General features: G+C 41.9%; 1 protein-coding gene across 1 annotated transcript; it reads right to left on the bottom strand.

The window, feature by feature from the left end:
* Nucleotide 1: 1 nt before the first annotated feature.
* GPR137B (G protein-coupled receptor 137B) lies at nt 2-25293 on the bottom strand. Its single transcript, XM_054280330.1, has 7 exons — nt 24782-25293; nt 16081-16130; nt 11037-11259; nt 7095-7248; nt 5019-5143; nt 2090-2214; nt 2-591 (listed from the first exon to the last, which is right to left on the bottom strand). The coding sequence occupies exons 1-7, from the start codon at nt 25148-25150 to the stop codon at nt 480-482; spliced, it is 1158 nt and encodes a 385-aa protein (XP_054136305.1). The 5' UTR covers nt 25151-25293; the 3' UTR covers nt 2-479.
* Between the last annotated feature and the right edge of the window lie 675 nt (nt 25294-25968).

The raw sequence follows: 25968 nt of genomic DNA, 5'->3' as shown, positions 1-25968 counted from the left end.
AAAGACAGTATTTAATTGGGTTGATATTGTTTTCTTACAGGCTTTTATGTGCACATAAAAATTGCAACTGTCATGCATTTGAAAAATCTATTCATGTGTTTACAGTATATTGATCGTAATCATGTATTTCTAACTATACACAGTGTAAAAATAAAAATACTTAAAAAATAATTATGCCATTTCACTTCATGAAATTTGCTCTTTTAAAATGAGCATAAAAATGATTAAATTATACCTTCTAACAACTCTATTCAAAGCCAAAATACTGTGGCTTAGAACAAGGTATTAATTGGAACAGTCTTCAAAGTTTAAATCATTAGCTTATACTTCTCCTTGAACTATGAAAAGCTCATGGCAAGGTTCTTCATTTACGTGTGCATAGGAAAATTTCTAAAAGGTGAAGAAAAGTTGCTAAGCTCTGTTTTTCGGAACATTGGCTGTAACATTGGAATGTCCTAGAATGCTGTACTTGATTGAAGTTAAATAGGGCTCGGCCGGTCTGTGTCCAGTGCTGGATCTTGTTGGAGGGATCCTATGTAAGCCATGAAGCTGTTGTTCTGATGGCTCCAGTCATAGTAGTCTGGAGAGAAACTGAGAAAGAAAATAGAAGAATTAGTGACTGGCAGGTTGATTTTTTAAGCACCTACTTAGACAATATGGGGAAAATGCAGTTATGTAGAGATAGTTCTCATGCTGAAGTGCAAAAATAAAATAAACCCCCAACCAGGGCTACAGGCAGCTATTTATTTTTCTGATCTGTCAATTATTTTGGCCCAAATGTTCATTATCTATTTCCTGATTCTCTCAGTTCACTGAAGACCCTCCCTTTCTGATTTGCTGTTCCAGAAGGTGTTGGAAAATCCCAGAAATAGTGCTGCTCATCCCTGCCAAGTCCTGGCACTGCAAGGGCCTGTCAGAGATTTAAACCTCCTATGTCTGTGTCACAGAGCCCAGGACATGGTTTGCAGCTCTGCCGTGCTGTCTTTTCTCCCATGAGCAGCATGACACAGTGCATGTGGCTGGTTTGGCTTCCACTGGGAGCTGTGCATGTGTTACCAGTGTGGCTGGCTTCCTGATGGCTCAGTGTGGAAGACGGGGTGGTGGTACCAGGCTGGCTCAAAACCACCTCGAGCATCCTCCATGGGCTTAGTTACTATGTGAAAAACTAATTAATGCAGGAATAGGACGACTGATAACTGTAAATAGTAAGTGTGCAACTTCACTGAGCCATGGTCTGGGCTCACAGACAGTGACTACACTGTCTCACCTGAATGAGCGACAAGAACTAGATCTGGGTTACATTAATATATTCCTATCATAGTGTAGCTACAGTGACAGCAAAGGGAAAACACAACTGAGACTCCTTTCAGGGCAGGATAGAGTCCTGTCAGTGCCTTTCCTTCTCTGAATTGGGTACTACCATTTTTCATGTGAACTGCTCCTTCCTGGACTGGAATCCTTTCCCAAACATCACACCTGAGCAGAGAAGACAGAATTTTTGTGCCAGTTCTGGGTTGTGTGGGATTTCAGCAGTTTGATGGACTTTTCTAATCTTTCACCATGTGGGAATGTTGATGGTCACTTCATTTCAGGTCACCTTCCAGATATTTAGCTATGTTACAGGGCAACCTAAGTTGAAAGGCCTCTCGCTACAACCATCACAAGATGCTGCCTGTGCTGTCCAGCTTTTCCCTGCTCTGCCTGAGCAGGGAGACAGCTGTTTTTCTAGGCAGTCTTGCTTTCACATTTGAATGAGTAAATGGAATTTCTGAAGCCATTCTTGGAAAAAATAGAGGATGAAACAAAGTTCTGACCTGAGTTTTTCAATGAGCAGTACGTTGGTACAATTCTTAAATTATGTAAAGATTTTCATTCTTGTGTCTTTATAGTGTCTAAGGGGCTCTTGTATCCCCACAGTCACTCAGTGCTGCCTGTCCACTTCAGCTTCCCCTTTTGCTTCCCCTAACCCTGCTGGGATTTACACAGCAATTGCAGCTAGACAATTCACATCCGTCTTCTGCGGCGTGTCAGAGTTCCTGCTCCTCCAGTTTCTGTTTTGGGCAGCAAGAAGTTCACTCTTGTGTCTCACCTGCCCTGTGCCCCCTGTGGTGCAATATTCCAGGCCAGATCATCGTCACTGTCGTATCTGCGGGGATTGTCAAAGAAGTAAGACCTGGGACTGAAGCCGTGGCTTGGGACCATTCCTGCATTGGCCTGAGGGAAGGGAAACCTCAGTCAGTATTTGCAACATCTATCAAATAGCTGTTTGTCAATTGCCTGGTGCCTGACTTCCAGAAGAAGTTGCTGCCAACTTACCTCACGGTTTCCAAAATAAAACATGCAGTTTTGCATTTGCTGAAGACAACTGAAATAGTTTTGTATTTACTGTTCATGTCTGCCAGCATAGTGATATTCATCTCAACAGCTTTTTATTTATCCTTATTTCTCAGCTAACACCTGACCTTCTTCTGAAGCCACCAGTCTGCATTCAACCTTTCTGCTGAATTCCTGTCCATCCAGGATACTTCATGCTTTCAGGCAGCTGACTTGAAGTGAGCAATAGGAAGCAGCTGAGGAGCTGAAGGAAAGGTATGAAACATCTAAAGAGATTTGATCTTTACCTCCCACATTGCTAACACTCTCTTCTGGTGCCTTACCTCCCTTACCACAGGAACTGATCATGTTGAAGCTTGGCATCCTGTTTAATAAACCCACATGTGGAAAGTCCCTTAGGCCCTCACCAAGCAATTTCAGTATCTAATCTACAGTGAGGGTCAAATCCTGAGGTCAGGTGCTTTGACAAAACAGGGAAAGGAGTGTACATATAACACTTTCATTTACAAAGCATTTCCCTGTGAATCAGAACAGAAAACATACAAGATGCAAGAAATCAGTTTGATTTCAGAAACAGCACAGAGGGACATCTAAGAACCCACTGAGCCTCAACCACTGATCCACTGCTCCCATCCCCAGGGAAGACGGGTTTGCTGTGCCTGTGGATAAGCCAGGATGACATCTTCTCCCTGGCCTTAAAAAGGAGAGCAGTTTGATCTCTCCCTTGGGTTTATGTGTTAAATAACTTTGACAAAGATGGAAAGAGGATTAAGTGCATCTCTGTCATGCCCCCATTTTCAACATTTGTATGGTTAAAGGTATGGCAAGGCATAGGGCCACATGCTGCTGTAAACCTGTGTCAGCACCAGAGCCAACAGACAGCTCATTCCAGGCTATAAGCACTTATTATTTCAGTGAATTGTTTCATATTCACTGAATTATTTAATATTTGAGTAATGCTGAATGCAGGATGTCTCTATTCAAACTTTTTGTTTCTGAAGTCCCAAATGAACCATTAAACCAAAGAACTATTTCTCAGGATTGTTTATTAAAAATTAAAGAATAATTTTGATTTTTACCTAATCAGACTTGTTGTTATGATTTTTTTTAACTAGAGGAGGGTTAGCTTTAATTCTAACCCCGTGCTTTCTAGCAAAGTAGCAGCCTACTGAATGCATTAGCCTAAAATCCTGCGGCCCTTGGTCTCCCTCTTGTGGCAACCTCACACTGAAGTTCAGCTTTCTTTTGCTACAACCTCTTCATTTTATTGTTCAGTTCTACTTATTTCTGGTCTTCCAATAAATATTTGTCCTATGTGGAAAAAAAATCTATATATGACCTAACCCATGTGACAAATACTGTTTACACTAAAAAAAGTTATCCATAAAAGAAGTGATACTGATTGCAGTATACAATTGCAGATACTGAGGCAGTATTGCTGATTGCCTCTTCCGAATTGCATCTTTATGGAGATTTAAGGCTTTCTGCAAATTACAATGCAAAAATATGTTATACATGTTACTGCCATGCTCTTGTGAGAGAATGCTGCCTGTTTGACTCCATTTGAGCTCTTGTTTGCTTAGGATTCCAAGCTTTCATGGGATTAGCTTTTCAAAATGAGTGATTAGATTACTTGCATTATTTTCATTCTCTCTGAATCTCCCCCACACTATCAAAACTTGGCCACCAGGTATAGTCTTATTAAGCCCACTTTAAATTAAATGAGATCTCTCTGTGGTCACTTTTTAGAAGGGCAGGACCTCTGGCCTATACTTAGAAACATTTCTTCTCTTTGCAGTTGTCCTGGTTAACTCCTAAGCAGGAGTGAGTCTGAGATGGTTTTGTCATAGGCACTGGGATCCATGGGGTTTCCTAGTGCAATGTCAGGTATTGCTTTCTTGCTCATCTTGGCTTTATCATTGTCTCTGAAATGTGCACATGAGGATAAAACCCATCACCTTGTCTAGGTTATTCTGTTGTTTCTTTTACTTGTGTATTTACCATTTACATCCCTTTTGAATAATATTAGCTTTGGTTTCATTTGGCCTACAGAAACAGAGACATTACCTCAGTTATCCTAGTGAGGGCTGGTATTGCCTGTGTGCCTGTCAACCATCTCACCTGGAGACATTGCCTACAGCTACAAAAAATGCTTGTCCATCTATTAACTACTTAGATATCAAGGACATTTATGGGGAATTATCCTTACAACTCACACCTTAATTTCTGGTCCTCTGAAATAGCCAACAAGTCAGCAAGTGCTTATTATGGCCACTGGTCTTTGACTTGGAAAAACTTCAACTATTATTTCATAACCTTGTTGAACTGTTAGCACACAAGCATTTTCACTGCTGTGTGATGAAAGATGCCAAGTTTGGATAACAAACTCCTTTTCCACTGATTCCAGTAAAATACTGCATTATCTCAAAAGGAAGTTGTCCCTACACTTAAGAAATTTCCTGATTTTTTTAGATAACCTGCTTGAGAACCTGGCCTTTCTTTCTGAGTTTCTTTCAAGAGGAGTTAGCATAAAGAAGCAGGAAGTTTTGGTTGCTCTTATTCTGCCAAGGACACATTGAAAAAGAGAAGTCAGAACATAAAGAAGTAGAAGATCCCTGAGCAGCTGAGCCCCTCAGACCTGCCTGGACATTACATTAGCAAACACACTAACAAATTCCACTTACCAGGTCTTTTGTAGGGTTTCGGACACGGAAGAAATACACAACCAAGGAAGTAGGCAGGAGCTCCCAGATGAAAAGGATCACTCCAAACACTATGTAACCTGCATCTCCCAGCTGACATTTCAGATCTGCCTGTTGAAAAGTAAAAGAGTAAAGTGTTTAAAAATAAAGATGGCAGCTCATTTGAAGGTGCAGGAGGCAATGCCAGAAATTCCATTCTGTAGAGCCAGATCAACCTGGCTAATGATTAAAAGGCATAGTAAAAAAATCAATATGCTATCTTGGGTACATGATTTCCCTTTCCTCCTCCTGCTATCTTTCCTTCAGAAATATCAGTTTAATGCAGGGGTCTTCCCAGCTTAAAAGCCTGGCAAGCAATCACTTGATGAAGTGATCAAATTCAGGTGATGAGAAACTAGTTTTCCAATCCCTTTCCTGCTGGAAATAATTGTAAAGGAACAGTCAATGGTCAAGGGCATTGCTTTTAAAAATGAAAGGCTTGAGTCTGTTCAAATTGGTGCACATTCTCAGGCTGAATAACTGCTGGCACTGCAGCATTAGCTGTGATCTTCTCTCTAGACCTCCAGCACTGCCCATAGCTACAGAGGGCAAATCTTGTCCTTTCATGTGTTTTGTAAAGAAGAGAAAAGGGTGCTTCTGACTGGTGACCTGAGCAATACTACAGTACATTTATTGGGCTGTAATTTTAAAAGTGTCTTTTGAGTCTGGTACCAGATTGAGTACCCACTCCTTCATTCCAGGCTCTTTACATATAGTTCAAATAACTTACCCCAAAACCCGTGCAACCCTAATGTCACAAGCCAGAATAGATGTTCAAAAAATGTAGTAGTAACTCAAGGGCTGAAAAGCATTCCAGTGAGCTCCCAGTGAACAACCTCTGCCTCCAGAGGGCAAACAGGACCAAGAAAGTCTGGCCATATCAGCCCCTGTTACTCCAGACTATAGGAGTGAGAGAACAAGTTGTCTGTCCCCTGCAAAGAGTCAGCAGGACCAGCAGCAACTCCTCAGGGCTTAACAAGAAGGAAATTGTTTGATTCAGGAGAAAGTCAGAGCCTAATGCCCTTCTGCCTAAACCTCTGTGCTCTAATTCCACTGGCAACACCTGCAGTCCTCTTCTCTGCACTGCAGCAGGGTTGATTAAAGGTCCCTTGACAGACCCTACTCGACTTAGTCATAACAAGGTCCTCAGGGCAACCCTATCCTACTCTTTACCTACTTCTTAATTAGAGTTTTACCTATTGCTCAACAGAAATTTGTTAATGGCTGCAGGTTTGCTTGGCCACCTGGGCAATACAAGGTCCTTGCATGGCTGGGAACACTGCTCTGGGTCTGCAGGTGCTTGCTGGTTGCAGGGGAGACAAGGGATTTTGAGACCAAAATAAAAGATACACAAAAAGATCCAGACCCTGGCCCAGAGCTGGAAAAATACTGGAATCTAAATACACTCTTCAAAGCAAAGAAAGGAGCTAGATGCTGAAATTTATTAGAATTCAACAAAGAATCCCCTGCTATTTCCTTTAGAGTTTTTATTACTGTTAGTTTGCGGTGTAAATTGTCACTTGCAATTAAAGGTTGGGAAGAGTTGTAGCCTTATCCTCAAACAACAGAAATTATCATGCTAATTCCAGAATTAAAGTAAACAACTCCACAGCCCTGGATGGTAGTGGGAGGTGTTATGATGTCTTAGAGCTGAGCATTTCAGTGGAATCAAGTACTGTTTTTCTGATTCTCTAAGTACATTACAGTCTTTACAGTGGAAAAAATACATGTTTTAAGAAAAGGTGCTCTTTCTTTTGACAACAAAATCAATGTAAACAAAAGATTGATTTTTAAATTTATTTGTCTTGTGGTTACTTTTTTCTTTTAGGACAGAACTGGAATTTTTATCCTTATGCCAAAATGATCAGATATTTGTATTTCTGGAGCAAAACAATCTTAGTGCCTTGAATAAAAGAAATAAAATAGGGTTTGAATATATTTATTCCTCTTGTGATAGCATTTAGGAAGTCAATCATCAGCTAGAGAATTAGGTTTTCTCATTAGCAAATATTTTCATACTTGCCTGATCTGACACGTTGTACCAATCGTAATCAAAAGAGTTGACTTTCTTGGTTTGGGAAAACGATAAGATGAACAAGTTGTAGCAGGCTCGTGAGGTATAAAGTAGTATAACAGTCACTCCTATGCTTGTCACCTGACAGACAGATGAGCCCTGGAAGAGATTTAAGCACAGGTTATTATTCATAAGGGAAGCTGAGAACAATTTTGCTTTGCATGGACTTCGAGAGTTGTCATGTTAGTCTGTCTCATGCAATCGACTTTTTGTCTTTTCTTCTTTGGCTAATATATCCTATTTTATGTATATTCCTATATTTTATCAGCACAGTGGTTTCCAGGCAACAGTAGCAGTTCCAGCCCTCAGCAAGATGGGCTGTGACTAATTTTTACATTTTATTGAACAAGTGCTATTTTCAGAGCAGTGAAAACACAGAAGACCCACACTTAGCATGAGGTGGAGCGACAGAATTCAGCCCTCAGCTCTGCACTAGCTACAGAGCATCCTGTATCAGATGCTGGCTAGCATGATGCAACCTTGCATCTTTTTACAACTGCTTGCTTTGCACCAATTTCACAAGTACAGAGCAGGTCATAACAGTCAGCACTTAAACACAGCACAGACAGGAGCAGAACATCCTGCCTCAGCTAATGTCAACACAGAGGAAACAAAGTGGCAGCACAGCCTATGAGCTGAGTGACCATGGCAGGGCAGTCAGAGTGGCAGCTTGAGCACAAGGAGAGGAATGAGACTGCAGGGTGAAATTGGAACAGCTCCTAAGCCCTAGAGAGAAGACTGGACAAAGCAGGGGAAAGACCTGGATCCAGTGGGAGGATTAAGTGCCTGACTTGCCACTATGTCAAGTGGACAGGGTCACTGAGAGGGGCTGAGACATCAGCACAGGAGTTGTAGCAGGAAGGAAGCATGGAAAGAAGGAATCCAGGAGCCATGACTGCAGGGACCTTTGTGAGTCTGATCAGAGAGGCAGGCAGATGTACAAAAATGGGACTGGCTTAGAAAGAAACTCCAAGTAAATTCTTTGTTGATGGCTGTGCAATAGTGCTTTGCACAGCTAAAGGAGGAGAGATGGGAAAATGTGCTGTGTCTATTTAGAGGTAAGTTGCCTTGCAGTCATTTGCTTCTCTAGCCCTGCCCTCTCCCTCTCCTGGCAGAGACTCACACCAGGAGGATGGGTTCCTTTCATCTATGTGAGAGAGACAGGCTGAGAGAGAAGCTGCTTTTCCCTGCCACAGGACCTTTTAAATCAGTGCAGGAGACTGGAAAGTCGGCATCTTATTCCCTCTGCCCACACACTGCTTCCAGGTTTGCAGCTGAGGGTCAGAGGTTCAAAGCACTGTGGTTGGCAGAGCAGACACAGCAGAAGGGCTAAAGAAGTATCAGGGGAAGTCATCAAGCCACCATGTCCTGAATTCCTGGACTTCAGGAGACTACCAGGGCTGCAGTGCTGCTCACCCACGCTGTTGAGTGTTAGCCCTGCAGCTTTATTGACCCAGCTCCTAGTCTGCCCTCCCCAGTGAGCATAAGTTAAGAGAAGCTCAGGGAGTATTTGAAAAAGTCTGTGGGAAACAAGCTTGCCTGTCTTCCCAGTAAAATAACATTGGTTCAGTGAACAGCCAGGCTCTGAAAATACCCACTGCAGTCAATGTCTCTGAATTCCAGCTGATAACAGCCTGCAAACACCACCGTTCACCAGGCCATAACTGGCAGCCATGTCAGGAGTGAGCCAAGAGACTGCAGCTACTCAGGAACAGAAGGCAGATCCATAGCAGGCAGGGGTGAAAGCTGTGGCAATACCAGCAAGCAGGAAATGCTTTAAAGAGGAAATGTTTGCTAGGCACTTCTCTGTTCTCCTTTGATACGAACAAGTCAGTGGTGCTGTCATGGAAACCGAGGGAGAGAGAGCAGAGAGAAGCTGCTGACTGGCACATACCTTAGCCCAGCTTGGTGGCATTTACAGATTGCAGATAGCAGAAGCAAAGAGCAGAACGGGGCTGGTATTTCCCCGTATAGATTTCCCTACATAGCTGTCATTCTTTAACAGTTAATAGTTAAATGTGTAGAGATTTAACAAATTACCATCCCAAATACAAAAATGCAGATAAAAGTGTCCTGGTTTTGCTTCCATTCACTTCAAATACTTTAAATAAACTTAGTGGGTCGGTGAAGGGAGAAGGAAGCAGTGAAAGTAAATCCAGAGGAATAATTTTTCTGTCACAGACCCCTGCAGAAAAGAAGGGGAGCCCCAAGCTGGTAGTGTGTCCCAGCAGAGAACCAGCCCAAGTCAGCACCTAAGGACAGGGCTGTGCACCTCCTTGGTGCTGGCACAGCCCTGGCACAGAGCACCACGACGGTTCCCCATGCCAGGCCACGGAGATGAATGTGTTTTCACATGTGGTTGGAAGATATATACCAGCAAATGGGAAATGCAATAAAAGGCTGCCAGTACTGGTGCCTTCCTACATGCACCACAGAGACTGCATTATCTCCAACAGTATTCTGTCATATCACTGCAGAGAATGGATTTTTCTTGTCTGGATAGCTTTTTGGCCTAACAGTAGCAGATAAAACCAGGATGTTTTAGTCACAGCTAGTTTCAGTCATCTGTATCCCTAAATTATGTGCAGTCAAACCCTGCTGGAAGTCCTCAGAGGAACTCCCATCTCAGGTCAGCAGAGAGGAGCAAATCACTCTTAAACTCCCATTTCCACATTCAAACTTTCATCAGCTGAGTGTTCTGTCCTTTCCTGTCTGCAGTAATGTTAGAGATCCTTAGGGCTTTGTGAAATAGTTTGGAGTAAGGAGGGTTTCCCACAGAAGTAGAAAACACAACAAAACCAAAACCAAACTAAAACAGACCCAAAGCCTCCTTTAGGTTAACACTGCTTTGTTACAGAGATTTATGCCTCTCTGATTTGCAGCACAAGAAAAACTTTTCTTACTAATAAAAATAATCCATTGCCAGTGCCCTTTGGTCAGCAAATGACAGGCTTGAAAGAAACAAAACTGAGCTGTGTTTTTAAATCTTCTATTCAGTCCTGAACTTTTAGTTGTTGTGCAGCATGGCCGGATTTGATTAAACAGGAAATGTACTTATTTCATCTGATTAGGTAAATGTAGAGAGGAATTCTATGGTAAGGTTTTCTTAGTAGCAGTTGAACCTTAGATTTTAAAGGCTTTGTGTGGTAACAGCAATATGTTATTGTTTAAACTGATAATTCAAGATTTAACTGTCTTCTGCAAGTGCAAGACTTTTGAAAGCCCTGTTTCATTATTTATAGATAGAAAACATCATCACTGATTTCATAATAAACACTGCATGTGTTTATTATATGTGATCTCACCCAGTTCCTTGACCACTCAATGTGTCCAAAGATCTAAACCTACCAGTATTTCTTTAAAGAACATCCTGTAGCATAATAGGAGACACCTTTTAACCCTTTAGCCAGCTGGCTGAATTACAATGTGTTGTCTTTTAAAACACATTCTCATTATCTATAAGAATATATACAAGAATATGCAAGTATATAAAGGGAGAGTCATATTTCTCTGTCTGGCTTATCTTCAGCATGCTGCTACCTTAAACAGTTAACTTAGTCAATGATTTGACAAGCTGAAGGATTCTGAAGTACAGGCCACTTCTATGTTGCAGTACTGAAATGAAGTTGTCTGCTTGAAAAGAGCTGTGAGAAACTCCAGCCAAAAAGTTATGCAAAATCTGTCTCAAAACCACATATTTGGGATCACTGGTTTTAACCAAAAGCTCCCTTGCTAACATTTAACATTTAATTAATGTACTGAGCATGATGGCCAGCCAAGCGCAGGCTGTGAAGTTTAAGGCCTCCAGCTCTCAGGCTTTGTGGCTTTGCCTTGCACTGCCCTTGTATCTCAGAAGATGTTTGAAAAGAACTGAAAATGTACCTTACCTTGGACTCCAAGTAAATGTTGGCTAAAGACATCTTGGAGATCTTATACAGGCAGATGGAGAGTGAAACAGCGCACAGCACAAACAATGTGTCATTAATTGCCACCCGGACAGAGACAATGATTTTTCTCTCTGAATTCTGTGTCCTCACCAATACTGCACATGTTAAATTCACCAATAGGAAGAGGAGACTTATGAAAAGAGAAGCCAGGTAGAGGGGCAACCTGGGAGAGTGAGAAGAAAACAGTTTTAGCAACATTGTTCAGCAAGTGTCAATCATGAGCTGGAAGTTCCACTCTGGGAAATGAAATCTGCCTCTGTTGGGCTGCCACAGCTGACAGAGTAACCAGCTGCCTGAGCCAAAATCAAAGTGCTCCAGATTGCTGGAGAGATTAACCTAGCCCATTTCAAACCTGTTTTTACAGTTACACAACAAGCTGTAAGTAAAGCAACTAATATCAAGCAGCAAAACACAGAGGACTGCCGCAGAAATTGAACAGCACAGTTCTCAAAAACTACTTAAAAAATACATGCACCTTCTTAGACTGTGCGCTTCATACACAGCACAAACCCTCTGCCTAATCACTCCCAGAAAAACCTCTGCCTGGAATGGGCTGGTTTTGACCCTGGTTTTACTATACCACCACTGCCACGTAAAGCATCACTGACTGTTAATGTTTGTCATCAGATATCAAACTAGGGAAGTGTCTAACAGCAGGAAAAATCTCCAGGTTATTGGTTCCCTAGCTTCCTTCTCTGTCTCTTTTTCTAAACAATTTGGTCATGGTCAACCTCTTAAAAGAAACATCAAGAAATTTAACTATGCATATTGATTCTGGGTTGGCATCTTGCCATCTAGGCCAGGAAAAATATGTGTTTATACCACCACAGAAGCAGACCTGGAACCAAAATGTGACAGACAGAAGCCCAGGAGTTGGACTGTTTTTCTCCATCTGGTTCTTTTCCAACCTACCCAGCACCAATACTTAGAATATAAGCATACCATGTAATCAAGGTATTACATGGTACGTAATTTTTTAATTTATTACTGGTTGTAATTCCTCCTTATGCCTACAGAAACCTGTGGGGCTTTCCATTAGGAAAAAAAAAAAAAGATCATGCTTCCATTTAAAGCATTTGCTTAGTTCATTATCATTGCTGACCAAGGAAACTACTGATAAGATGCATAATCTGCAGTCACTGAACAAGAGGTTTTGGCCCCAGCTTTTCATGCCTGTTGGGAACTTTGAATTTGGCTGACAACAAACATACAGACTGTCCCTGAGGAATCCGGTTCCAATTGTTTAACAATGCTTTACCCAATGGGGATCTTCTCCTTTCACACATTCATATTCTTTTGGGTTAGCATCAATGCAGTTACAAAGCTGAAGCATAGCTGGCTTCCTTTCAGAGGGCAGGAAAGGAGGAGATACACCTTTGAGATAGTTTAACTGTGTTACAGGGAGAACTGAAAGCCTGCAAGCTTGTGAATCAGTGCCTTTCTTTCCAGCTATATCTGGCAGCGAGCAAGGATGCTGTTTTTTCCTTGCCAGGCACGGAAATTCCCTCTCAGCAGGAAGACTGTGCTCATTCTTAACTTCCCAGGGCAGGGCTCTGTTTTTAGGATAAGCAGCTGGAGGTAGTTCCTTTAAACCTCATAGTCTAATGCAGGAAGCACTGCACTCCTGAAGCTCCCCTCTCACACGGTTTCCTCTGTAATGGTGGTACATTTACAGCTTTTATTAGTAGCTCAGAAGTCTTTAAATAGTGGTCACATGTCTTCCTTTCCTTCCCCTCCCAAAGTCCCATCTCTAGTCCCCTTGTGGGGGCTTGTGAGGAAGGGCACACTCTTACATCTGCCTTGCTTGTGGGACGGCAAGTACATGCCCTCCTCTTGCTCACCTCAGCCAGAAGGACCTTCTGCTGCAGCACAGCCTGCATGCTGGCATGCAGCATCAAGCTGGCTTGCAACCAGCAAGGCTGAGAAGCTTCCAGGCCAGGCTCCTCCTCTGCAGACTTCAGCAAAAAAAAAAAAAAAAAACCCCAAACCAAAAAACAGCAACAAAAAAATCCCGGTGCTTTCACACTCCCATGCCCACACACTCCCATATGTGCCAGGGTGAGCTGTCGTGGCCAGTCAGCTGTGTGAGGATCTTCCAGCCCCCTTCTAAACATGATGTGGCTGGGGAAATGGCTGCCTGATTTGCAATGCAATAGAAGCATTGTTGCTGAATTTATGGAAAAGCACTGATAGAGATGCAGACTGTCTCTCTAGGGGAAGGGTTTTAGGGTCTCAGCAGATTAAAGGCAGAAAGTATCTTTACAATTCAACTACAAGTGCACCTACAAGGCATGAAGAAGCACAAAAAACAGAAAAGCAGGGCAGGAGAGGTGTTTCCAGATTGCATCAGTGAAAGTGCAAGTGAAAGTTCAGAGGCATATTGTGCCTAATCCCCACTTTGGGACCAGTCTTTAAAGGAGCCTTGTGTAATCTGCTTTGGCTGGGGAAGACACATGCCAGGCTGCTCTGTTCCTTCTGTGTCACACTGAATGCACCCATAAGTTTTTCTTTGAGCTGAAAACAAAACCTCAGATAAATGCAGTGAGATTTGCCTTGTTTAACAAGAAAATCTGTTTGAAATGATAAATTATAAATTATATACAAAATTTGTATTTTGTATGCCGTGCTTGAAGCTTGTGTGTAACAAGACACACACACAGAGCACAGTAAGCCTCATCCAAAAACCTGGTGACAGTAAGACATGCCCAAGTCCAGGGAGACAGGCAGAAGGACTGTTTAAATATGAAATTGGACAGAGACTTCACCTTGAGCTCTTTCACTAATATTATAAAGGCTGTTCTGAATAAAGTTTGCTTAAGATTCTGGATCCCCAATAGGATTTATAGGAATTTTTTTTTGGCATCTGAAATTATTCCGATTTCTGAGACCTATGTCAGTACCTCTCAGTTGCCCCATTTATGTTGCCATCATCTGTTGCAAAAATGGCAATACCAGGCAATAGGGTCTCACATTTAATAAAGAAAATGGAGGGAAAAAATGAAAAAGTGAACATTCAATAATGAAGAAAAATCAGATTCAGTAAGTGCAGATTCCAGACCAGTCTTTAGGCCTTTAATCTTTCCATCATTTATCTCTCCCTCAGGATCTAAGCAACCTGATCTAATGAAAGATGTCCCTGCCCATGGAACATGGGTTGGACTAGATAATCTTTAAAAGTCCTTTCCAGCACAAGCCACTATGTAAGTCTGTGCTCTTCCACTAGCTTGTTGCAATTAATTCGTCTGTGGTTGTGCACATATTACATAATTTCAATTGCCCTGTGTAAGATAGGAAATTAGGTCAGCTTTATTAATATAGCTCTCTTAGACAAACTAACCACACTCATGCTGCAATTGAGATGTTAAAATACAACTGAAATCCCTTACCAACAGAGCTGAACAAGAAAGAAAAAACTAGGCAGATCCAAGAGTGATTTGTATTAGAAATCCAGTGGGGAAGAGTCAGGGTGGACATGGAGCTCTCATGAGGAGGGTAGGCTGTGCATGAGTAATTCTAGCCACAGTACATTTGTATTTAGGAACAAAATGCTCCAAAAGCTACATGCAGGTTGCTAATGCAGTCACTTCACAGGCATTGACTAAATATCACGAGCTCCTGTGCTTCAAGAAAGACATTTTCAAGCAGTGTTCAGGAATACAGCCTTGCCACAAGCATCAGTAAGAGATGAGGTTCAAAGCTTCCAGCTCTCACCTCTAAAGCCATGCAGGGACCTGTCCACAGACAGCCCTCCACCACCCTGAGCTGGCTCTGTGCACAGTGAGCTCTCTGTCTCTCTTGCCCATGTGCCCATCAGGGGCAGCCTCATCTGCTCTGGGGGACCTGCCTGGGGTGTGCTCTGCCTGTCTGCCAGCCCATACTTCTGGATTTTCTTCTCACAGGAACCAGAGTGCAAAAGGGGGATTCAAAGCTGCAGTTCAGCCTGAAGTCCACATTCCTGAGTCAGCCACCACACTCTGCATTTCCCATGCCCTCCCCAGCCCACCTCAAGCCTGCTCTCACTGTACTGCCCTTATACCACACATGGCTCCCAAAACACTTGGTACAGATGATTGCCTCACGAGCTGTATGAAAAACCAGTAGGATAACAAATTTCTAGAGAAGGACAGTGATAATATTTGCCCTGTTAATACAGTACTATGTTCTCCTAACAGTCAGCAACTGACAATTCAGATTGCAGTTTAAATTATTCTGTTTTCCTATCCTGAATTCATATTGTAAATTCTTTCTTTAGAATGGAGACAACCACTCTCTCTCTCCTCCTTCTAAACAGCATTGCCCAACTGAGGCTTTTAAGCATTGGCACAACAAACATTAATTTATTGAGTTCTTCCTAAGCTTTCTGGACATTACTGCCCTTTAGGGTTCTTTCAAATACATCCTGACAGTTTCTCCTCCACAACAAGATGCCAAATGAATCTCTTCACCTAAATGTAAATCTACCATAACCTCAGCTCTGTGGAGTCAGGGGAGGTTATCTATAAGCTACTAAACACATAACAAAATTGAATCCATTATCCCTAGCTCTTTCTCTTCACAATTTGTCCGTCATCTTCCCAAAACTTTTAAGACTTCTATTACATTGAGCTCACAGGTTAAAACATACCCACTCCCACTCATTCCTGTCAAAAAAACAAAACATCGCTCTGCTTCTTCAGCACTGCATCTGAATTTACCTAGTAATACAAATGTTAAGAACCAATACGCAAATCCCCAGGGTAGGTGTTTTCCACTTGCATTTGAAATATTTGCTTTTGAAATATGTGACTGTCTAAAAATGATCCCTGCGTTGAGAAAGGACACAGTCCCCTAAAGGTCATAGGAAGAAGGTGGCTTCAGAACCATCATCATCAAACATGGTTATACAAATATGAATAGCTGAAATATGAGCATCACAAATTAGAAACTATGTTTCTCAAGCAGTAGGGCTCTTCCCTCCCACATTGAATGCTTGCAAAATTCTTACCTGTATTTCAGTAGCTCTGGGGAATATTTTGATTTAGCTTTGAAAATTACCTGCAAAACAAAAAAATATTGCATCAAACATAGTATACATGTCAGCAAAGAAAGACAGTGTGAGTCACAGCAATTCTGTCTCTCAGGCCACAAGATTTGCCATGACAGGTTTCATTACATAACAGATTTGCATGGATTGCTTGCCCATGGCAGGCTCTAAGCAAGGTACTAGAACCACTCAGCAGGTGATCAGATGCACTTGTACACAAACTGCCTACACCATTATTTTCCCTTACTCTGGTTTACGAATGAGGTCCTTTATACCAGTATTAACAAAAGGATCAATGCCAGCATAACCATGCAGGGAAACTATTGTAGGCTCTTACATGACCTGACAGTACATGTCTCTCACACAGACCAGCTCAACCAGGCCAAATGTTCCCATGAAGAGCCTATCACAGTAACCTGGCCTGAAATTAGATAGATACTTTCACATTCATGTTGCATTGCCAAAAAGATACCATTGAGAGCCAAACTCATTATTTGACTCTGAGGTATTATTTGGCTTCTGCTGACTGTCTCTTCTCTGTACAACAATATGTGCTTTTACAGAGGCATAGCTCATGCCCAGCAGCTGGCTTGCTGTACCAGAAAAGATAAAATACTGATAAAGTTTTCTGTAATGTAGCTAGGAGCCATCAGTCATAGTTATTTAACCATCATCAGAAATTATACAAAAATACATTACCATGTTTTGTATCTTATTTATTAAAAAATCACTGAAAGTACCACTGCTTTTTTTAAAAGGCTAACATGGTTTCCAAACAAAAACTTAGTTTACAAATGTTCATTTAAACCAACAACAAAGCACACTGGTTACAAGTATTATAAAAACCTCATGACTTATTCTGGGTAGTTTCCCAATCATTTTCTCCTCAAGTTCTGCTATCTTATCCATTTACCTTGGTTTTGCATGCCCTTTAGTTATGTTTGCAAAATATTTGCTATGATTATTATGCTTTCCCAAGGAAACAGGACTTAAATGATCACAAAGTGACTGTAGACATGTGTCTGCCTGTCAGTCTCTTTATCTGGCCTCTACTAATCTTAAAATACTTCAGAAAACTGATGGGAAAATGCTTGAAGTACCCTTTATCATCCTTCTAAAAATCAATGACTTAAAGGAAAAAAAGGAACTTTATAAATATGTCTAATATATGTCCTCTGTGAGGAGAAGCCTACATAATGATTCTACACATCACCCAGGAGGAGAAAGTCTGCATAGCAAAATATTGTAAAAAATTCTCCAGTTATGGCAACAACTGAGGGTCAATCATGAGACATAGATCTGGAGAAAATCAGGCTCAACTTGTTCCAGATCTCCTGGAACAACTTGTCATTTAACTCCTATTCACCATAAACAGCTGCCTTGACATGGAAATTATTTTTGTGATGCATCAGCTCGCTTAGCACTAGCTGAAGCAGCAGAGAACACTGAGTTTTTCAGCAAACTGAGAATAAAATTGAAAACTTGGGAGAAAAAAGTCTGTAAAAATATTCTGCAACCATTGATACTGTTTTCAAATAGATAACATCTCTGATAGTATCCCTTAATGAGGAGTTTTGTGATTCATTCTCCAAATTCCTGGATCATGAAATCTCACAGGAGTTCAGGAAGAAGTTTTAGGTTGTTTTATTTGCTTGCTTTTGAAAGGAAAGGTACAAGGGGCTTGCAAATGTTCTGCACTTCTGCTGTGCATAAAGAGTAGCTGTCACTTTCAGAGAAGGGATGAGGTTCAAAATACTTCTCAGATACATTTTGTACAAGATTTATTGCCTACCTTGCTTATTCTGGAAGGCAGGGAGGAAGCAGATTCCTGACCTCAATAAAATGAAACGAGTAATCCTCGTCTCTAGGGTCATTCCACAATCCTCACCTATTGTGAGTATCACTTATACACATTCTACCATTAATTATGACACCTTTCAGGAGTTGCACTGAACATAAGAGTTCAGAGCCTCTGTAAAGAACTTCACATGACAAGCAATTTCCAGTGGGCAATGAGTTGTTCTGGTTTCACAAAACCTAGCAAATATCAAGTTCCTAAATACCATCTCCAGTGGTTCCCCAAAAATTTTCTACTCATCCCTCTTAAGTCACAAGGTACTGTCACATAAACCAATCCAAGACCACTGCCCAGCAAAATCTCCATGGATAACTTGGGTAAAACCAAATGTGATGCTCCTGCTGCAGATCCAACGGGATCTCAAGATTCAAGATCACCAAAGCAGCTGTTACTGTGGTTCTGCATTTGGTGAACCTGTCCCAGGTGATACATGTTCTGAAATTTTCAGAGCAAAATGACCATTAAGAAAGAAAAAAAACCAAAACAAAACAAAAACCAAACAAACAACAACAAAAAAAAAAACAACCAAAAAAAACCCAAACCAAAACGAAAGAAAAAAACAACCCAAACCGAAAGGATGCTATATAGAATGAAAGCTACACTTTAAGGCATGGAGAATTCTTACCAATTCACTGCTAGGCAGGAACACAGGCAGCCAGACTCTGCCACTTTTGCCTAAAAACTGATGCTTTTAGCTCATGAGTAGCCCTGCTGTAAGCAATGGGATTGTCACAGAACAAAGGGTTGTTCAGTGGGAGTAAGGATGTCAGGAGCTGATCTCAATATACCTCACATGTGTGGGTGCAGCTTTTTGCTTTTAGCATTTAGCTCAAGAGCCTGGTTGCTCAACGGCCCCTCCTCGCAGCAGTGTTGAGAAAACTTCCAGTCAATACCTGAGTCATCTAAGTAAGTCTTCCAGCAAACCAGAGCAAACCAGACTATTCCTAAGAATAGACTAAACAGCAAACAGAGAGCAGGCTGTTTTAAAAAGATCTTTCAGAGTGGCCCAAGATGAACATGGAAAACGCAGTGAAAGTCCTTGCTAATTTTCTTATGTCTAAAGGGTTACTTTTTAGACGTAAAAGTATTTCCCCTTCTGCTTGTTCTTTGAAGGAGAAATATCCTGTTTTGACTCTCTGTTTCTGCCAAAGGGTTGGAAACCTCAAATGAGATTCTCACACTCCCTCCTCCACTCCCCTGAGGTATATGTCTGGCATATAAAACTGCAGCAGTTCAAAAGGACTCCAAAAATCTTTTCATATAGCCAGAGAAAATTCCCATTGCATGAACTGATGTAAACAGCTGACCTTAGAGACGTTACCAGGCCCCAGGAGTGGAGATGGCATGGGATCCATCAGCAGCTTGGCTGCAGACAGCTCTGGAGAGCTGCTGGGCAGCAGAGCAGGCAGACAGGGCCAGGCTGTTGTAGCTGATGGGGGTTCCAGCTAATCAGGAGCCACTTTGGCTCTATAAGTATCAGCGAAACAGCTGTCAAAGCCAAGACAGATATTCCCAAAGCAAAAGAAAAATAAAATCTCCCTGGAGCAATTTTCATGTCCATGCTCTGGTTTAGCTGAACTGATGTGATGACTGGCACAAATCTCCCCTGTGCTAGCTGATTAATTCACTTTTACAGGAGCTACAGCTCAGCTCACCAAAAAGCCTCAGGTATGTGGTAAATGCTTGTGTATGTCTCAAGCTGGCCCTCAGCACAGGAACGAAGTTCAGCTTTATTTACCATTTCGCACTTCAAAAACCCTGTAAGAACAATAGCACGCATTTTTCCTTCCCAGTTCCTTTCAACACAGTCCCTCTCTTCCTCTGTCACACTCCATGCAAACTTCCCTTTGAAACCTGAAAATAATGCCACAATCTCATCATCAGCACATGTACCTTTCTTCAGCTGTGTATCTTTCAGTCCCAGGCCCACCTTCCCCTTCCTCTCCTTCTTCCATGTTCATTCTTTTATTTGGATCAGATTTCCCAAAACAGGCAGGTTTTCCCTCTACTCTCTAAATTCTACACAGCTTGTAAGGCCTACAGACACGGGCAATGTGACTCACTACCATCCCCAGTCTTCCAAAAATTGGTAAAAATAGTCCTAAAAGGACAGGGATGATTGTGGGGGCTGACAGCCACAGTAAACTTCCAAGAACAGCTTTCCTATCAAATTATTTTCTAAGTCAAATGACCTCATCCTTCATGTCAGATGCTGACAGCCAGTCCATCTGCAATTGCAATTTGTCTTCTGTAGATACAATAGTAAGGGCAACATTTTACAGCGAACATATTTGCTGATGCTTTACCAAAGTAGTTAGACTCCTGTGTAGTTCTATATACATCTAAATATTGTTATAAATTAATAATAAGCTTTATAATATATGATTTATTAATTTCTGCTAAAAATAATTATCCAAAATAAAAAGCCCTCTCTGTTCTCTGCCTGGTGAGAACTTTTGAAATGCTACCTCAGTAATTAGAGAATAAGGAATTTTCTTAATTCTCCTCCCAGAGCTACCATTTACTCTGGTTCCACTGAAATACATGAAAACTTTCTGAAAGCCTTGTGCTGTTTTTACCTCACCCTGCCAAGCATGGCCAGTTCCCCTCAGAACTGCTTTACTCTGTACAACTTCTCTTCATTTGAAAGTCCCTGATTTTATCAGCGCTGCCTGGGAGGCAGGGTAAGTTTCTCAATCCAGATGCCAAAGAAAAGGGAAGATGGTTAGGGAGGAGGAAGGAGAGGTAAAATCTGCCTACCAGCCTTCTCCACCCATACTGTCTCACAGCTCTTTAGCTCAGCACTACTTTCCCTCCCTCCTGGAGAAGTTCCCAACCTGATGACAAAACCTAGAGCCCACCCATCTGTTTTCTTTGCCTGGCCACAAGGGAGGCCCGGGATTTTGAGGGAAATTTATAGCTCAGGGTCTTTGGCCCTGACCTTGTTCTTTGAACCTGTAACCCTCCATCCTAGCCTCTCTCCTGCTTCATTTGTTTTCTGTTCCCCAGGGAAATGCAAAGCCTGAGCAAACAGGACAAAGCAAAGCAAGTCCTTCTCTGCCCACCCCTCATAGGCACCAGAAAAGGCAACTTATTTTTTTTTCCCAGAGCCTCTTTACTCCTTTACTCACAGCACTAACTGTAAAGCCTGAGGACTCATTTCAGTGTCCCCTTGTCAGGGACAGGGAAGATTTGAGGACATAAATAAAGGAGTATCCAAGTCCTGAAATCCTCACATTTTTCATTAGCCTGGGATGCCTCACTGTGGGATCCTTCACTTCTTTCCCTTTAAAGTGGAAAATATGTCATTTATCAGAAAATAAAACATAGGAAGCTGCATGTGTGAGGCAAATATCTCTATGAGATTTTTGGTCTGGAGGCGGAAATACACCTTGGCTCCCTATGTGGTGGATCAGGATCAGGGGCTGTCTTGCTACAGTGCTGTTACTTGCTGGCGTTGTCCTACTGTTTTACAAAAGTGCCACTGGATCTCATCTTCATTTGAGATTTATTTTAATGATCTCCAAGTAGCAGAGGGCCTCCCCTCCTGAGAGCACAGATCACACTATTATTTTTCTTTAGAAGGAAATCAATACAGACACAGGATTAATAAATTCTAATACATTTACTTATTCCATTAAAAATCATATTCATTTTCTCCAGAATGGAATCTCTGAGAGTAACCAATATTCTAAAAGCCTTATCTGCAGCACCCTTTCTACATGCCCTAAGTAGGGCATTACAACTGTATCAAAGGACCCTCAACTTGGCTCTTAACCCAAAGATCCCACTTTGAGTCAAAACTATTTTGATTCTAACTTCCCTTTTGTTCATACTTCCCCTGCTTTAGCAACCTGCTCCAACACACTAGAGGTTCTTCTGCTGCAGCTGCTGATGCTCAGGTCTGGGGACAAAACTCTGCTGTGCTGATGTCATCAGGGTTCAATTGTCCCGCTACACATGAAACACATCCGAAATTCCCTATGGCTTTGGGATATCTATTAAAAAAGAGAATAGTTGTGGCTAACTTTCCATCAAGTTCAAAGGTGCTTGTTATTTGAAAAATTCCCTCTGGCACTTGCCAAATGAGTTTTTGTTTGGCCAGGAGGATTTGCAATATTTTTAACCACTTTTTTTCCTCTCACATCTACATTTATGAGTTTTCCTAGCAGTGCTACATTTAGGAATGGTAGGTGCTCTACAGTAGATAATAAAAACCTATAAATTCCAGAGATCCCATGGGATCTCTTCCAGTGCTCTGTACCTATACTATACACAGTTCACTTCTTTCCCTCTAGCTAAGCACCAGTGAAATAGCAGGGGTTTCATGCAATGAGACACAGCTGCAGACCCTTCTTGCCTGTCTTCTAGAGAATAAAAGGATAAAAGCTGTTTCTAAACAGGTCTGTGAAGTTTTAAGCCATTACTGAAAACAAAATTTTCTCTCTCCACCCCTTTCACACTAGTTCTTGCTTGTCTACTGTGGAAAGCTAGATGTACATTATATACAAGATGCTGAATTTCAAGCCAAACCACCTTTTAATGGTTAGAAGTAAAGAATTAATAACAGTGAATTAAAAATACATGCACTTATTTTGTCATGCATTCGTAGAATGGCTGTGCTTGTATTTCTTAAACCTTTGTTTCAACTGCGGAGATATTTGAGATTAAATTTCACTGACTGCAACTAGCTCTAGAGCAAACAGCAATACTGTTCTTAAGTCTGTCTACAGTGGCCCAAGGTATTTGAAGATTATGACGCACATCACAAACTCTGAAAGTCCCTTGCAAATATTGTTTCAAAAGCCTCACAGCAGCTCTTCAAGCCAGGTAACTATTCCACTCTTTCTCAGAGGGGCTCAGAGGAAGATCAGGAGAACTCGGAATGACAAAGCAGGAATTCTGTCTCAAAGACAGAACCAACAGCCTTAGCTTTTTTTCTGTTTCCAACCACTGACTTGTACTTCCTGCACGCTATCAGACAACAATGCTAAAAATAAGTGAAAAGGACAAATGTCTGCATTCTGTGTGCTGCCTTTTCAGATCTTCTTCAGACAAAAGGAATGTTACCTGCAGCACTAAGCCTCCTGAGTGCTGACACTACTGCACAGACTGCTGTGCCCCCCCTGTGCTCGCTCCAGCCCAGGCTTCTCTTGGCCAAGAGCCAGGATGCTGCATTCTGCCTCCAGGCTTCCACAGCAGCCCCACATGCGTGTCTGCGGGAAGAGTCTGACCCCAGGCTGTGACTTAGCCCCAGCACTGTGATGGGGTGGACTGTGTGCTGATGGACATTTGACCCTGCAAAGCTGCACAGTTATCAAATGACCCTCACAATAGCTATGGAAAAGCATAGGTAACCATATGCCTGAGCTGGATTTGAGTAGTATGCAGATGAAAGGTTCCTGTAATCCCTTAATATATCTCAAGTACCAGGGAGTGGAGCAGGATGAGTTAGCAGGCATTTCAGACACTGAATCCATGAAAGCAAACCTAAGCACAAAACTGGGTATGTGGTTCTAAGTATTTAATACCCTCTACAAGTCAAGTGATCTTCTTACAGCTGTCATGCTTACCATTGCTGCTTTTCCAGCTCTGGGATAGCAGCCCTTGCGTGCAGCCTGATGTCTCCAGTCAGGCTGTTCAGAATTGATAAGGCTGTCATCACTACAGAGCACTGTTAAACACTATGGGGACTACAGAAGCACCAGCCCCAGGCACGCAGCTGGCTCCAAGTGGGGCACACAGCAACACCCAAAGCATCCAGAGCACTGCCTGGTGTGCTCCAGGGCTGGCTGATGCTCTCCTGACTAACTGCTCCTGCACTGGGAAAGTGGACTTTGATCAGGGCCACATGAGTGCAGGCTTGGTATCCTGCTCCAGGCACTGCAGTGGGAGTGAGGAGGTAAAGAATCCAGTCTCTGCCCTCCTGCAAGTTTCCTGTGAGATCTCAGGCAAGCCCAGCAACCTTTCTTTGTCTCAGCATGCCAATATCCTGTCCTTCAGCCAAGTGCAAGATCACCATGCTCACCATAAATATTTCCAAGCAATTCTAGCTGCAGCAACCTGGAGCCCTGTGCAGCTTAACTCATCTGACTTCTTAGATGTCCATGGCACAGATACGCTCTAAAGACCTCTTCCTGAAATGGAGACACAGTTTCCTTTACTCCAATATACAGTGAATTTACCTTTACATCAGAGAGTCCTTGAAATAGAGGGTGTATCTGTGCACAACACTTAGCAGTTATTGAACAGAGTCAAAGCTGTTTGTAATACAGATCCTAACAGGAATTTAGGCCCACAGTAGGATTCTATCAACAGTTTCAATTGTTATACACATAATAGAAACCTCACTGAGAAATGCCAGCCAACTTATGAAAAAACTGGAACTGGGGGTTTGTTGCTGGCAAAATCAGACAGTACAATTCTGACTGCACACAGAGATCAAGTCTGGTAAGACAGGATGTTTTTAAAGTCTAACAACAGTAATAGGGCATAATAATAAAAAGACATTTTGGGTGTCCAAATTCCAAGCTCTCCTATACATTTTCTCTCCAGTCTCTGAATTATTTTTATAGACAGTAGACGTGTTAATTGATATTCTCGCAGTAATCACTTCAGGCTCTGGTTTCATTGTAACACTGATCACTGGCATATAGACCAGAAGTTAAAGTACCCAAATAAACAACTGAAATTTGCTTTTTGCATTGTCAAGGTACATTTGTAAATTACATTTTTCTCATGATGTTCACGTAATAAAGCTTCACCATTCAGCTAGATTTAATCAACTAAATATCTGTTGCTTACCTGTGTGAAGTAAAGATTCATCAGGGTCAGGGTGAAAAACTGGAGGCAGACTGGGAAGCAATAAAGAAGCCAGAAGATGAAGGGGCTGAGAGAATTTGCTGTGACAAAGTCTTTGAAGTAAAATGAAAAGAGCACTGTCCTAAGAGAGGCCCAAAACAGGCACAGAAACAGAAAGACAGTTTGGTAACTGAACCTCTTGTGCCTGTAGTGAAGGACCAGCCAGAGCTGGACGTAGATGAACACAAAAAGCAGTGAATAAAAAACAGTATATACAATGGTCAGGCCCAGCTTCACATACGGAGGGACAGCTGGCGTCAGGGTCGGCGGAAGGGTGTCATTTTTCAGTGGGTCCCACTCAGGGGCCTCCATTTGATATCGGGAATCGTCAGAATTATTTAAGTTTGGCTGCCGCTGTTGCCTCCTCCTCCTTCTCCTTTCATCTTCCTACAGCATAGGAATCAAGAAAATGAAAGAAAACAAGCTGCACTTCCTCTTTGGCAGCTCACTGTGGGCTGGTAGCACATGATCACAATTCAGAATGATTCATTAGGACTGCCTTTGTCAGCAATTGGCAGGGAACAGCTCAGAAAGCTGCTCTTTGCTGATGTCTCTGCACAAATCTTTACCATCCTTAAGAAACAAAGAAATCCACCAGCCCCTGAACGGGTTGCTGCTAATTTTTTTCCTAAGGAAAATTATCTGGATTTTAAATTAGTTAAGTAATGTTCTATTTTTTTACAAGAAACAAGTACCTGACACTTTCCCAGTGGCAGACACATAATATCTTCGTAGGATTTTTTTTTCTTGTTTCCTGTTTAACAAGTACTTCATTTAGCTGCATTTTGTTAGAAATCATTTTAAACACCTCCAAGTACTCCTGAAACTCAAACGGCTGTATTAAGCTGCAACAGCTCAGCTTGCCTTTGCAGAAAGCTTTGTGTTCATAAAGAGTTACACAATTGGCACAGCAAATCTAATACATTCAGTTTCTTCTTTTTCTTATAAGATGCTTCATTAGAATAGGAGAAAAGGTACATCAGGACTTCCAAACCTAGCATATACAGGAACAAAATAAAACCTCCTAGAGATCTAAATTCACCAAAGCATACATGCAGCTACAGGTTCTTTTCTTCTTGGCTGCTTTTGTGCCATCACTCTGGAAACAGCTGACCGGCCACACCTTCTCA

The sequence above is a fragment of the Melozone crissalis genome, unplaced genomic scaffold (genome assembly GCF_028551555.1).
Source record: "Melozone crissalis strain CALT ecotype California unplaced genomic scaffold, PUWL_Pcris_2 ptg000027l_1, whole genome shotgun sequence".
In the NCBI taxonomy this organism is placed as follows: Eukaryota; Metazoa; Chordata; class Aves; order Passeriformes; family Passerellidae; genus Melozone; species Melozone crissalis.
Note: the sequence above shows the minus strand (reverse complement) of the source record. Positions and strands in the feature narration are given on the sequence as shown.